Below are 11,378 nucleotides of genomic sequence, written 5' to 3'. Positions count from 1 at the left end.
TTGCAGAAACCTGCATCTTCTGGGCGCGGGGCAGGGCCCGTTTGCCAAGCTGCCGGGGCTCCTCAGGAGGCCGCTTTGTTGTGCCAGCAAACACCAGAAAAGGGGCGCCCAAGTCCTGCGTGCCAACCTATGGCTTGGATCAGGTCCTTCAGGAGGCGCAGAGCCCTGCTGCCACCCGTCAGTGCTCCACGTAAGCAGCGGGGACACGCAGGGCCCCATCCCATGGCCCACGGTGCGGGGAGACGGCTGCGTCCCCTCCTCACCTACCCCTGCTGCCAGCTGCGGGGACAGCCCCGGAGCCCCAGGAATTCATCAAATCCCTCTCTTGGTGGCAGCTGTGCCAGCAGGGGTGACCAGCGAGCGGGAGGAATGCAGGCGCTGGGTGCCGGGCGAGGCAGGCCCTATAAATAGTTTGTGTAACACACCGTGCCCGGGCCCCAAAAGCATTCCCCGTGCTGCCGGCAGCTGCTGAAAAAGGCCGAACCCAGCAGCTGCTGGGCTGCATTCAGCCCCCGGGACCCCCCAGCCCTCCCCGGGGTGTCCCTCGGGCTCTCCAAGGAGCTGGGTTGGTGCAGGAGGAGGGGAAGGGGGCTTTGTGGGGCTTTGTCCCCCCTCCAGCCCCCCGCTGGCACAAAGGGCCCTTGTGCCAGAGCCCGGGGCAGCTGCTGGGGACAGGTGGGGACGGCCACGGGCAGCTGGAGGGGGACCCCCGGGTGGGTGAGCACCCGGGAGGGGCTGCATTGCAAGGGGGGGGCGAGATGAGCCCCGCTGTGGGATTAATTGGCAGCTGGGCCCCCACCTGCTGCCCCCTCCCCGCAAATGCCGGGGATGGGGAGGGAAAGGAGCTGCCAGCTGGTGGCTGCGGGGAGGGAGGGAGGGGAAGGGCTGCCGGATGGGGACAGCTGGCACCCCAAAGCCCCACAATGGGGCCAGTGTGCGCGGCCCGCCCCACCGAGGACGAGGAGCAGGGGGCCTAGAGGAGGGACGCGGGGATGGGGACACCCCTGTCCCACGCTCCGAGCCCCCCCAGGGCCCCGAAGGACGCCAAAACCCCCCCCAGCAGCCTCCCCAATGCCCCTACCCTGCAAGGAGGAGGCCGAGCCGCCCGTCCCACAGAGCTCGTTTTATTACCCGGAGCAGGGTTAGGGGGGCGAGGAAGCGGCGCTGCCGGGGGGGCAGCAGTGGTTATTGCTGCAAGCCGCTGGGGAGGGGCTGCCTGCCTGCCCCCCGCAGGCCCTCGCCCACCGCCAGGCTGGAGACACCCCCTTTCCCCTCCCCGGAGGAGAAGGTGAGGACGGAGAAGCGCAAGGAGAGTGCCCACGGGGATGGAGGGGAGCCCCCCGTGCCGTGCCACGTGCAGGGGGAGCCCCCAGGAGTTCAGTGCTTACGTGAGGGGGGCGAAGGGCAGCGGGGTGAGGGGGAGGTGGGGAAGGCCACGCAGGAAGGAGCCCGGGCTGGGGGAGGCTGAGCAGCCGGGGCTCCACGCTTTGGTCGTTCTTCGGGGCGAGGGGTGCGAGGGAAGGGTTTTAGGGGGCGCAGAGCTTCCTCCTCCCCGCGGCCTGCCTTCCCCAGCAGGGCAGCCCTGGCTTCCCAGGACCAAGCTGCCCCTGCCCGAGCAAGGCAGGACCTGCCGATGCCCTAGAGCAGGCGACCCGAGCCCTCCCTCTCTCCCCACAGCTCCTCTCCCTTCGGGGCAGCTGCCCCCAGCTTTCTGCCCCCCTGGAGCAGCTGCGGTGCCCCCCAGCTCCCCCCCTGCTGCTCGCCCTCCTCCTGTTGTGGGGTGGGAGGTGAGGAGGGGAGAGGGCGGGCGGCTCGGCGTGGGATGGAGCGAGGGGAAGGAGCTGGTCCTGCGTGCAGGGACCCCAAGGGAGGCACGTGGAGGGGGCCTGGCCCGCCGGGCTGTCCTAGGCACGGCCATCACCCTGGCTCCTAGCCACACATCGTCAGCAGCAGCCACTGGGAAGGAGAAACGGGGTGAGCAGGGGCCGGCACGCACCGCCCCGACACCCCGCACGGGACCTGCAGCAGCTCCCTGGCCCAGCCCTCGCTCTTTTAGGGGTCCTTCCCCTTCCCCCGGGGACAAAAGGCCTTCCCCCACCCCCCGCGGGTGCCCCTTTCGCTCTGGGGTCACCCCTTTCTCTCCACCCCCCGCCACCTCAACCTCTCACCTCGGCGAAGTTCATCACGGCGCTGCCCGTGCCCTCGGGGTCCATGCTGTGGAAGAACCCTAGAGGGGCACAGGGGCAAGGTGAGCAGCCCGTCCCCTCGTCCGCCCAGCCGTCCCCGTGTCTGTTTGTCCCTCCCCAGGGTGGCACTCACTGAACATGGCCTCCAGCTTGACCAGGCAGCAGACGAAGTTGTCGAAGTCCACCCCCATCTCGGCGTCGGCGTAGCGGGCCACCACCACCTGGTGCAGCTTGTTGTTCAGCCTGAAGCCTGCGAGGCAGAGCGCTCAGCACCCACGGGGGCGGCTGGGGAGGGCCGTGCCCCCCGAAACCTGAAGGGACGGGGCTCCTGCAGCTTCCCTCTCTGCCCCACACCTACCCGCCGACTCCAGGGCCATGCGCATCTCGTAGGCGCTCATGGTGCCCGACTTATCCAGGTCGTGCTGGCGGAAGATGGTCTGCAAAAGGCACCGCCGAGGAGGTGAAGGGCAGGTTCTCCCCCGGCCATCATCCCCAAACCCCAGAGGGGCAGCCCCACTCACCAGCCAGCTGCGGATCTTGTTCCAGAGGATCTGGAACTCCACCAGCCCCAGGCGGGCGCTGCCGTCCTTCTGGGAGCAGAGGGTCAAGGAGAAACTGGGCAGCAGAGGGCTGGAGGAGCAGAGCAGGCACAGGCAGGGCAAAGCGAGCAGATCCTGGCCTCTTTAGGCGAGAGGAAGCGTTTCAGCCATGCCGTGCCCAGCCCTTTTTTCCAGCTTCCCCTCTCCATCCTACCGCACATCAGAGATCAGAGCCTGCCAGCCCAAGGGAAAGCTCGATGCTTAAACCAGCCGTGGTGCCACTCGCCAGCAAATTTGGCTACACGTTGCCTGCAGGGAGCACAGGGCTGTGGTGTGCAAAAACAGGCTGGCGTGCAAACGGGATGCCGCAGGGCATGGCCGGGGAAGGGCTCGGAGCCGCTTCTCGGAGCCCGTGGCTCCACGCAGCCATCCCTGGAGCACCCTCGGTGCAGCCACGAGGACTCCTTCCCCCTTTCCCCAGCTTCCCAGCCCTGGCACGGCCGGGCAGCCAAGCCCCAGTTCCCACGGAGAAGTTTCCCAGGCACCAGGCTGCCTGCCAGGAAAGCTGTCCCCTGCCCGCGGCGCCAAGAGGATACATCCATCAGGTTGACCATGTTGCGGCAGGAGTCCAGGCTGAACCCGTCCGTCTTCAGGTCTTTGTCTGAGGAGGAGGAGGAGGAGGAAGGGATACGTGCATCAAAACACAGTATGGGGCCCCGGGGAACACAGAGGGGAAGGAGGGCAGCACTCACGCCTCGCGATGACTCTGTTCAGGATGGTCCTGAGCTCGAAGACGCTGATTTCCATGTCCTGCAGCAGCAGCAGCAGCGTTAGCAGCACCCTGCTCCCCACCCCGCTCCTGCCCACCTTCCTGCCCACACATCCCTGCCTTATTCACAGCACAGCAGGGTGCCACCATGTGCCCTGCGTGCCCGCAAGAGCCTGGGCCACGGCTGACCTCCCCTTCCCCAAAATCTTGCTCCCATCACACCCTGGGGACAGCTGGGCTGAGCTGCAGCATCTGCTTTTTGGCGGGTGGTACCAAAAGCCCCCAGGACATCACCAGAGTCCCCAGGAGCCCTTTTTTTAGGAAGCCCCTGCTCTCTGCAGCCTGATGGCCAAGGGTCCCGTCCCCTCCCCACCCCAGGGCCCTGCCGGGGGCTTCCCAAAGCTTGGCGTGGCACGGCCGTACCCACCTCCCCTGCCAGCTGCTGGAACATGTTCTTGAAGCCATCCTCAATGTCATCCTCGGTTATCTCCTCCTGCAGCCAGAAAGGGAGCTCAGCGCTCAAACACAAGGCCCTGCCCTGCCTCCGAGGCTCAGGAAGCATTTGAGGGGGACGAGAAGCCGCTCCCAGCGACACCCCAAACCCACAGGGCCACCTCCTGCCCACAGCTCCCAGCCCCAAAGCCTCGGCGCCAGCTGAAGGAGAGCGGTGGCCCCTACCTCATCGGCCAGATCTGCAGAGATCTCCTCGTCCAGCTCCCTGGGGGGCACAAAGGGGGGAAGAAGAGTGAGGGGAGGGCTGTGGGGTCTGGCTCAGGGGCATGGGGCACCGGGCCGTCTGGTCCCGTAGCCAGGCAAAGGTGTGGGAGGTGGCAGAAGGCCCTGCAGCGGGGACTCACGCCGTGTCCGACTGCTTCTCGGTGAAGACCCGCAGCACGAAGTCGGCCTCCTTGTGCGGCTCGAAGGTGGAGGGCACCACGATGTACTCGCCGGGGGGCAGCCGGATCTGGTTGCTCACCTCCCGCAGGTTGATGAAGGTCTCGGAGCGCGCCCGCGACTGGTTGCGCAGGAAGAAATCCTTCTTCAGGTGCACGTTCTGGCTGCCCTGGGCCTGGGGGAGAGGGCACACGAGCTCGTGGGCAACAGCCCTGCGCGACGGGGACCTGCAGGGTCCCCATCCCACGTCAATCCGCCCAGCACCCTTCAGCGCCGCCAGCCCGCTGGCAATCCCGACCCCCAGAGCTCTGGCTGAGGACGTACCTCCTCAGGAACCTGCAGGGAGGAGAGAAGAGGGAAAAATGAGAACCCCACGACCCGCACCCTCTCTCTCAGGGCGCCAGGAGGGGTGCCCGAGGTGCGGGGAGGTGGCGGCGGGGTGGGGGTTACCTCGTAGACCGCAAAGCCGATGGTGTGCATGTCGCCCCCCAGGCGCCGCTCCCGCCGCCGGTGCTTCTGCATCAGGGCCACCAGGAAGCTGCAGGCCACCTCGTCGTCCCCGGGGTCGTCGTCCTCCTCCAGCAGCTTGATCTTGAACTGGGGGTTGATCCAGAAGGTGGCTGCGAGGAAGGAGGACACGCGGGTGAGACACTCGGCGCGGTGATGCCACCGAAGGTGGAGCTGCTGGGGGGTGAGGTACCTGGGTGATTCCTGCAGCCCCCAGCAGTGCTGCCCCGGCGCCACGTGCCCTCGAACACCTGCGTGTGCCACCTGCTGAGCTCGTCCTTGGTGAGGGCGTCGGGGGTCAGGTTGCAGATCTCCAGCCTGGAGAACTCCCGCATGAAGTCGCGGAAAGACATCCTGCGGGCGAGCAGGCAGGGGCTGAGGCCAGGACACGGCTGGGGAATGCAAGCAGCTCTGGATTCAGCCACGGCTGCCTGTACTAGGTGGAAAGAGTCGATGGGAACCACCCCAAAGCCCCTTCTCAGGGCGGTGAGCTGAACGCTGGGTGCCCTGTGGTGAGCTAAGGCTCACGAGCCAGGCTGTCTGTGGTGGGGGTGGCACCCCTGCAGCCCTTCACCCCATGAACCTCGCTCTTTGAGCCTCCAAAACACCCCACAGCACAGAGTCCCACAGCAGGCTTCCAACACCTGCCTGAGCTGCTGCTCACTGGGAAGCCCTTCGTTTTCATGGTTTGGTAAGAAGCAGGTAACTCCTTCCTGCTCACCCTGCATTTCCAAGTGTTTGGGCTCCCTCTTTGGCCACTCGAAGAGTCACAGCCAACGTTTTGAGAGAATTACAGGGTGCCAGGATCACCTACACCGAGCAGCCACAACTCATTTAAAGCCCTGAGCTGGGTTTGTGCCATAAGGGATGATTGTCCTTCTTAGGAATTAGTTAGTGCTTCATTTCCTTGAGGGAAGGGAAATCATTAACTAGACCAGGTAGGAAAACGTTACAGGCTTTCTGGTAGCGGAAACACGGATGACAAAGGCAGGTCACGAGCTTTAGGAGAAGCACTAAGACCTCTCCTGGGCTCCTCTGCTCGTTCCCAAGCTGGATGCCGAGGAAGAGCAGCTCTGGCACTCACCAAAACTCTCCGTCCTCCATCTTCAGCTGGAGCTCTTCCCTGTCGCTGGGGTCGATGTTGTCCCACTCGGGGGAGCTGGAATAATCAGCACAGACCATCAGACTCCTCAAGGCGAACTGAGACAGCCTCGGTGCTGCGTGCTTCCCCTCAGCGGTGCCACGCAGAGCACGTCCCAGTTGCTGTGTGCGCTCCCAGCTGGACTCACCCATCGCTCCAGGCTCCCGTCCACTCCACCTGCCCCCAGGGGTTCCTGATGCGGATGAGCTGCTCCTGCTGACCCCGGTAGTTCACCTGCCAGTCATCAGATGCAAGAAGTTAAACCCGTGCCACTGGGTACGGCGTTTTAGGGCTACTAAGGTCTCCCTTAGCCAACTCACATCTCTGAAGGCTGTGACGGAATAGGCATGGCCCTTCACCAGCTTCTTGAAGGTCACTGCTTCCATATCAAAGGCACTTGTGATCTGAAAAGAATGTGCAAAGCTCAGGTGAATATGATTAAATTCATGCAGGTCGATCCCCACCCTCTTTGAGGGGAGTCCGAGAGACTGCATGGAGAACGACTCATGCTTTGTAATGCTCCAGCCAAGGGAAGGAGCTCCCTGTACTCAAACGCTGCTGACCGAGGACGATTTAAAGACAGTTTCTCTGCTGGAGGACCCTGAAGACCCATCACGAAACCACCCAAACTTCAGAAAGCATAAGAAAAGGTTTCGTGCTTCCCCAGACACAGAACTGTCACTAGGCGCAGAGATTGTGGGTTACAAATCTCTGAAGAGGTTACGCAACGCATCACGGTGGCAATTTGCAAACTGAATGAAACTCGAAATGAATTGCAAATCCAAGGGGTACGGCTGTCAGCAGCGACAGGGATGATGCCCTGTGTTGTTTGTGGCTGAGAGGGAGCAGATGACAGAGCCCACCCCAGGTGATCTGCAGATGTTGACCCAAGACTTGGCCAGAGCTTGAGGCAGACCCTTGCTCAGCAGCCTGGCTCCAGCCGGACATTTCCAACCCCAAGCAAGAGAGACCGTTCCCAGGCACCAGGGCGTATCCTCCGTGCCCACGGGCGCTCTGCTAGGAGGAGAAAGGAGTCACCTCCCACCCGGTGTCCCGGCGAAAGCCCTTACGTCGATGGAGCAGCCCAGCAGGGAGCCCCTCTCCAGCGCCTTGCGGATGATGTGGCCCATGTTGCGCGGTGCCCGCTTGAGGTCGTACATCTCCGCCACGCCGCCGGTGAAGTCCTCGAAGCCCTCGGTGGTGCTGCCCCCCGAAAGCGCCTCGTAGCAGCCGTTCAGCCTGAGCGCGGGGCAGCGAGAGGGGCACGTGAGGCGACGGGGACACGCGGCGCTGCCGCTTGGCCCCGTCCCCTCCGGCCCCGGTGCCCGCTGCCGTGGGACTCACTTGGCGTAGGCTTTCTCCAGCAGAGCGCTCCAGAACTCGGTGCACTCCGCTGAGTGCACGAAGAGGAGCTCCCCGTCCTTGGTGGGCAGCAGGTCATCCACCACCACGTCCACCCACTCGCCGAACTGCCAGATCTGGGGGGGAAGACAGGGGTGAGCAGGACGGAGGGGCGCCCTGAGCGTGCCCCCGAATGGCCCGTCCTGCCCCCAGCCCACCTGGAAGTGGAAGATGCCGGCGTAGTCCTCCTGGAAGCTCTGCCCGTGGGGCACCACGCGGTGCAGGAGCTCCTCGTTGAGCGTCAGGGAGCCGATGGCAGCCAGCAGCCAGCAGTCACCTGGGCAAGGAGAGGAAAACGGCGAGGAAAACGGCGTGAGCCTTCACCAGGGGGTGGAGGCGGCTCGTTCAGCCTGCACACATCGCGTGGGGTCTCTGGGTGCCCTGCACCAGCTGCCCAGCTGGCTGCGTGGGTCTCGAATCTCTCAGGTGTCTCCACCAGCAGCCCGTTCCCCTGCCACACGTCCAGCTTTGGCAGTGAACCTCGCTCCTAGCCCACGCGGAGTACCAGCAGGTGCTCGGAAAGCAGCGCTAGCTCAAGGCAGAGAGGCAACAACCCTCCCTGGCCAAACAAACCTCCCCGGCCTGTGTCAGCACCAACACAGTCAGCACCAACTGCCCCTCCCGCAGTCCTTTGTCTAGACCTGCCTGCATGCCCTCTGCGTCTCAGGACAGTGAGAATTTGCACTGCAGGGCGAATTTGCTTGGCATGTAAATAAAAGTTTTCCCCTGTTTTCAGTCCCCAAGCGAGATGTTTAACACTGGTGCCCTGGCTTCGAGCTGCAAGAAATAACACCGCGCTTCTCCTTCCAAGAGCTCTTAACCACAAGCGCTGCTCGAGGCCAGCACTCGTTTTTAAATTCTTTCCCTCAGTTTCCCCTTCCTCTTTCGCCTCTAGAGCCTGTCATACATCAGCCCTGAGCCTGGGTAACCTGTGCGGGGCTGTGTTCAGACAAAACAGCACTTCAAACTCTGCCCTCCTAGTGACCGACTGAGAAACAGAAATGCTCTGGGCTGTTACACGCTCCAGTTACCACCGCAGGTTTGTCCAAATTGCTGGCTGCATTCAGTGTGGTAGGTCCTGAAACCAGCGTGCTGCGCTAACGTGCTCAGCTTGATGGGGATCAGGAAAACGTTGCTGAAGGCAGCCAGATCTGGTTTGGATAGCCCCAGGATTGCAATTACCAGCCCTCCCAGCCCTTCTCTCCTTGCCTCAGCCCCTGGGGAAGGCGTACGGGGCTGGCTGCACACAGAAAGGCGCTGCTCCTTGGTCCCAAACCCAAAGACAGATCCCCAGCACTCACCCAGAGCCCCCTGGCAGATATCTGTCCGGGTTGCACCGCCAACGATGAACTGAGGGTCACCCACCAACTCCTGCAGGAGGAGGAGAGAATCAGACAGCGGACCTCAGCGGTCGATGCTCTCCTGGGCACCGCTCTGTTTCCTTGGGTGAAGCACCCGGGGACTCGAGCACGGCGAGGAGCAGGCCAGAGCCAGGCTGCAGCTTGGCAAACCGCGTCAATGCAGATACTGCAGGCGAGGGCTAGGAGCCCAACGCGCGGAGCAGCGAGCCCAAAGCTTACCGAGGGGCGCTTCCACTCCACCCCCCGCGTCTTGCTGGAGTGCGGCCCCAGCTCCTTGAAGCCGAGGGCGGAGGGGCCGGCCGGGAACTGGGGGTCCCTGAAGAGGGTCCCGCTCTCGATGCACTCCTGCTTGAGGGCCTCGTAGTCCTGGTTGAGGTACTTGACGGCGTTGTGGTGCTGGCCCACCCCCTCGGCTCGCAGGCGGTCCCGCTCCAGCCGGGCGGCGATCCCCCCGAAGGGCATCATGGCTGGGCACCGGCTGCGCTACCTCCGCCTCCGCTCCCTGCGGAGAAACGGGCACCGTGAGGCCGTGGCAGCCCCCACAAGCAGGACCTGGCTTCGGGAGCACCTCCCCAAGCCCCGTCCCAGCAATTTAAGCCTCTCCCTTGGAGGCTCGAGGAGCTTGCATCTGGCTCCCGGCGCCGCTTTTTGGACTCGCAGAGACCTTCCCCATCCCACTCGCTGGCTCCTCCTCGCCCGCCGGGCTGTTCCTCTGCCTGGAGAGCCTGAGCATTGAGTCAACAACGGGACGGGGAAGGGAGGAGCGCCTCGGGGAGCCGCGAGGCCCCATGTCATGTCGGGTGGAGAGGGAAGGAAGAGGCAGGACGGGATGGCCCTTCCTCAGCGCTGGGTGACGCGAGGAGGGGCGCAGCGGGACGGGGTGCAGGCTGCGGGGCTGACAGCACCGGCACCGTGAGCCTCAGCCCCTTCACGCTCCAGGCTGAGCTTCCTTTGGGGACGCGGGCACGGTGTGGGTTATTCTTAGCCCTGTTACTGCAAATACCCGCGGAGGTCGTGGCGGGCGGCAGGCCGGGGTCACGCAGGCGCAGAGCGGGGAGGAAGGCTGCGGACCCACGGGTGGGACGGGGGCGTGGGGGCGGCGGGACGCGGCGGCGGGGGGCTTCCCCAGGGTGATGCCAGGATGCTGCCGGCCCCACGCCAAGCAGGGAAATGCAGACAGCGTTTTGGAGAGGATCCCAGCCCCAGGCTGGCTTTCCACGCCACAAAACGCCCGGCCACAAGCGGGGGGCTCTGCGGGGCCGGCCACCAGAACGGGACACGGCACCGGGTGGGCAGCGCCGGGCACCACCTGCCCGGAGACACCCCAAAATCCCTGAGACCCCCCAAAAATCCCAGAGACCCTCCAAAAACCCCAGAGACCCCTCCAAAATCCCGGAGACCCCCCCCAAAAAAAAAACAGCCCCCAAACCCCGCCACCACCCCCCGGAGGACGCAGCGGGGAGGCGCACGGCTGGGTCCCCCCACGGGGGCCCGGGGGACACGCAGGGACTCACCGCTCGCCCCCCACGGAAGCTGCCACCGCCCTGCCCGGCCCTGCCCGGCTCGGCACGGCCCTGCCCGGCTCAGCACGGCTCGGCCCGGCGGAGGGAGGGCCCTGGGATGTGGCTGTGGGAGGTGGCGTTCAAGGAGCAGCCCCGGGGCCGGGCTCCCCGCTCGCCCACCCACCCCACGCGTGTCCTGTCCCCCCCTCCGTGACTCAGCGCTGCGCTATGCGGGCGGTGTCCCCGCTCGGATCGGTTCAGCCCCAACCTTGGCAGCCCTCTAAGCGGCTTTGTGGTGCCTCCCCTAATCCTTCCCTGCGGGAAGCCAGGTTTTTTGTCCCCAAGTGGGGAGAGAGCCGGGGGCGCGCGTTGGGCGCCTAACTGAGCACCACGCACCCTGCTGCTGGGGTGATAGCTGCTACACCCACCCCGACCCCACCAGATGCAGCCCCCCATCCACATTTAGCATTGGGATGGACATGGAGCCTTGCAGGACACACCATGAGGGCCCACAGGCCCTGTGGAGGGTTTGCAGACGCAATAGGAGCCCGCCAGGCCCCGGTCCCGTGCAGCACGCATGCTCCCAGCCCTGCTGCAGCCTCCCCTCGCTGCCAGCTCCCCCCCGCTGCGCAAAGGAAGACCACGAGAACAATAGCTCTTTTTTTTTTTTGTTTCTTTTCTTTTGTACACAAATATATACAGGGTATTATACACATCTCTACACAGACAGTGCCAATCCCAACGCAGGTCCCCGCGGGCAGCGCCCCAGGGCTGCAGGCACAGAGACCGGGGCACCCCAGGCAGGGTGGGGGGCACGGGCAGCAGGCGGGGGCACAGACACGGATATAGGATCAATATCCTCCTTGCCCCAGCCTGGGACCCGGCGGGGAGCTCCCATCTCACGTGCCCACCCCTGGAAGGGCTGGCTTCAAACACCACGCTTCTCCACACCAGCACGTGCTCCAGCCCCGGCCTGCCCTCTCCACCCCTCCAGGACCCACATTTCATCCCCTCCACGCCCCCTTTCCCTCTGGGCCTGGGGATCCTATAGAGAGGTGTATAGGGACGTCAGCTCTAC

At 64.6% G+C, this 11,378-nt stretch overlaps 1 protein-coding gene across 1 annotated transcript; it reads right to left on the bottom strand.

Moving 5' to 3' along the window:
- Positions 1-1,108: 1,108 nt before the first annotated feature.
- On the bottom strand, positions 1,109-10,462 carry CAPN11 (calpain 11). The gene is made up of 22 exons (XM_084512591.1): positions 10,313-10,462; positions 9,018-9,300; positions 8,739-8,808; positions 7,596-7,714; positions 7,381-7,514; positions 7,107-7,275; positions 6,357-6,440; positions 6,185-6,270; positions 5,980-6,054; positions 5,089-5,249; positions 4,839-5,008; positions 4,713-4,724; positions 4,352-4,563; positions 4,173-4,212; positions 3,922-3,987; positions 3,478-3,535; positions 3,322-3,386; positions 2,708-2,776; positions 2,545-2,623; positions 2,320-2,436; positions 2,169-2,227; positions 1,109-1,956 (listed from the first exon to the last, which is right to left on the bottom strand). The coding sequence occupies exons 2-22, from the start codon at positions 9,261-9,263 to the stop codon at positions 1,930-1,932; spliced, it is 2,118 nt and encodes a 705-aa protein (XP_084368717.1). The 5' UTR covers positions 9,264-9,300; positions 10,313-10,462; the 3' UTR covers positions 1,109-1,929.
- Between the last annotated feature and the right edge of the window lie 916 nt (positions 10,463-11,378).

The sequence above is a fragment of the Aythya ferina genome, assembly GCF_964211825.1.
Source record: "Aythya ferina genome assembly, chromosome: 3".
Taxonomy (NCBI): domain Eukaryota; kingdom Metazoa; phylum Chordata; class Aves; order Anseriformes; family Anatidae; genus Aythya; species Aythya ferina.
The sequence above is the reverse complement of the archived record's forward strand: the minus strand, read 5'-3'. Positions and strand labels throughout refer to the sequence as shown.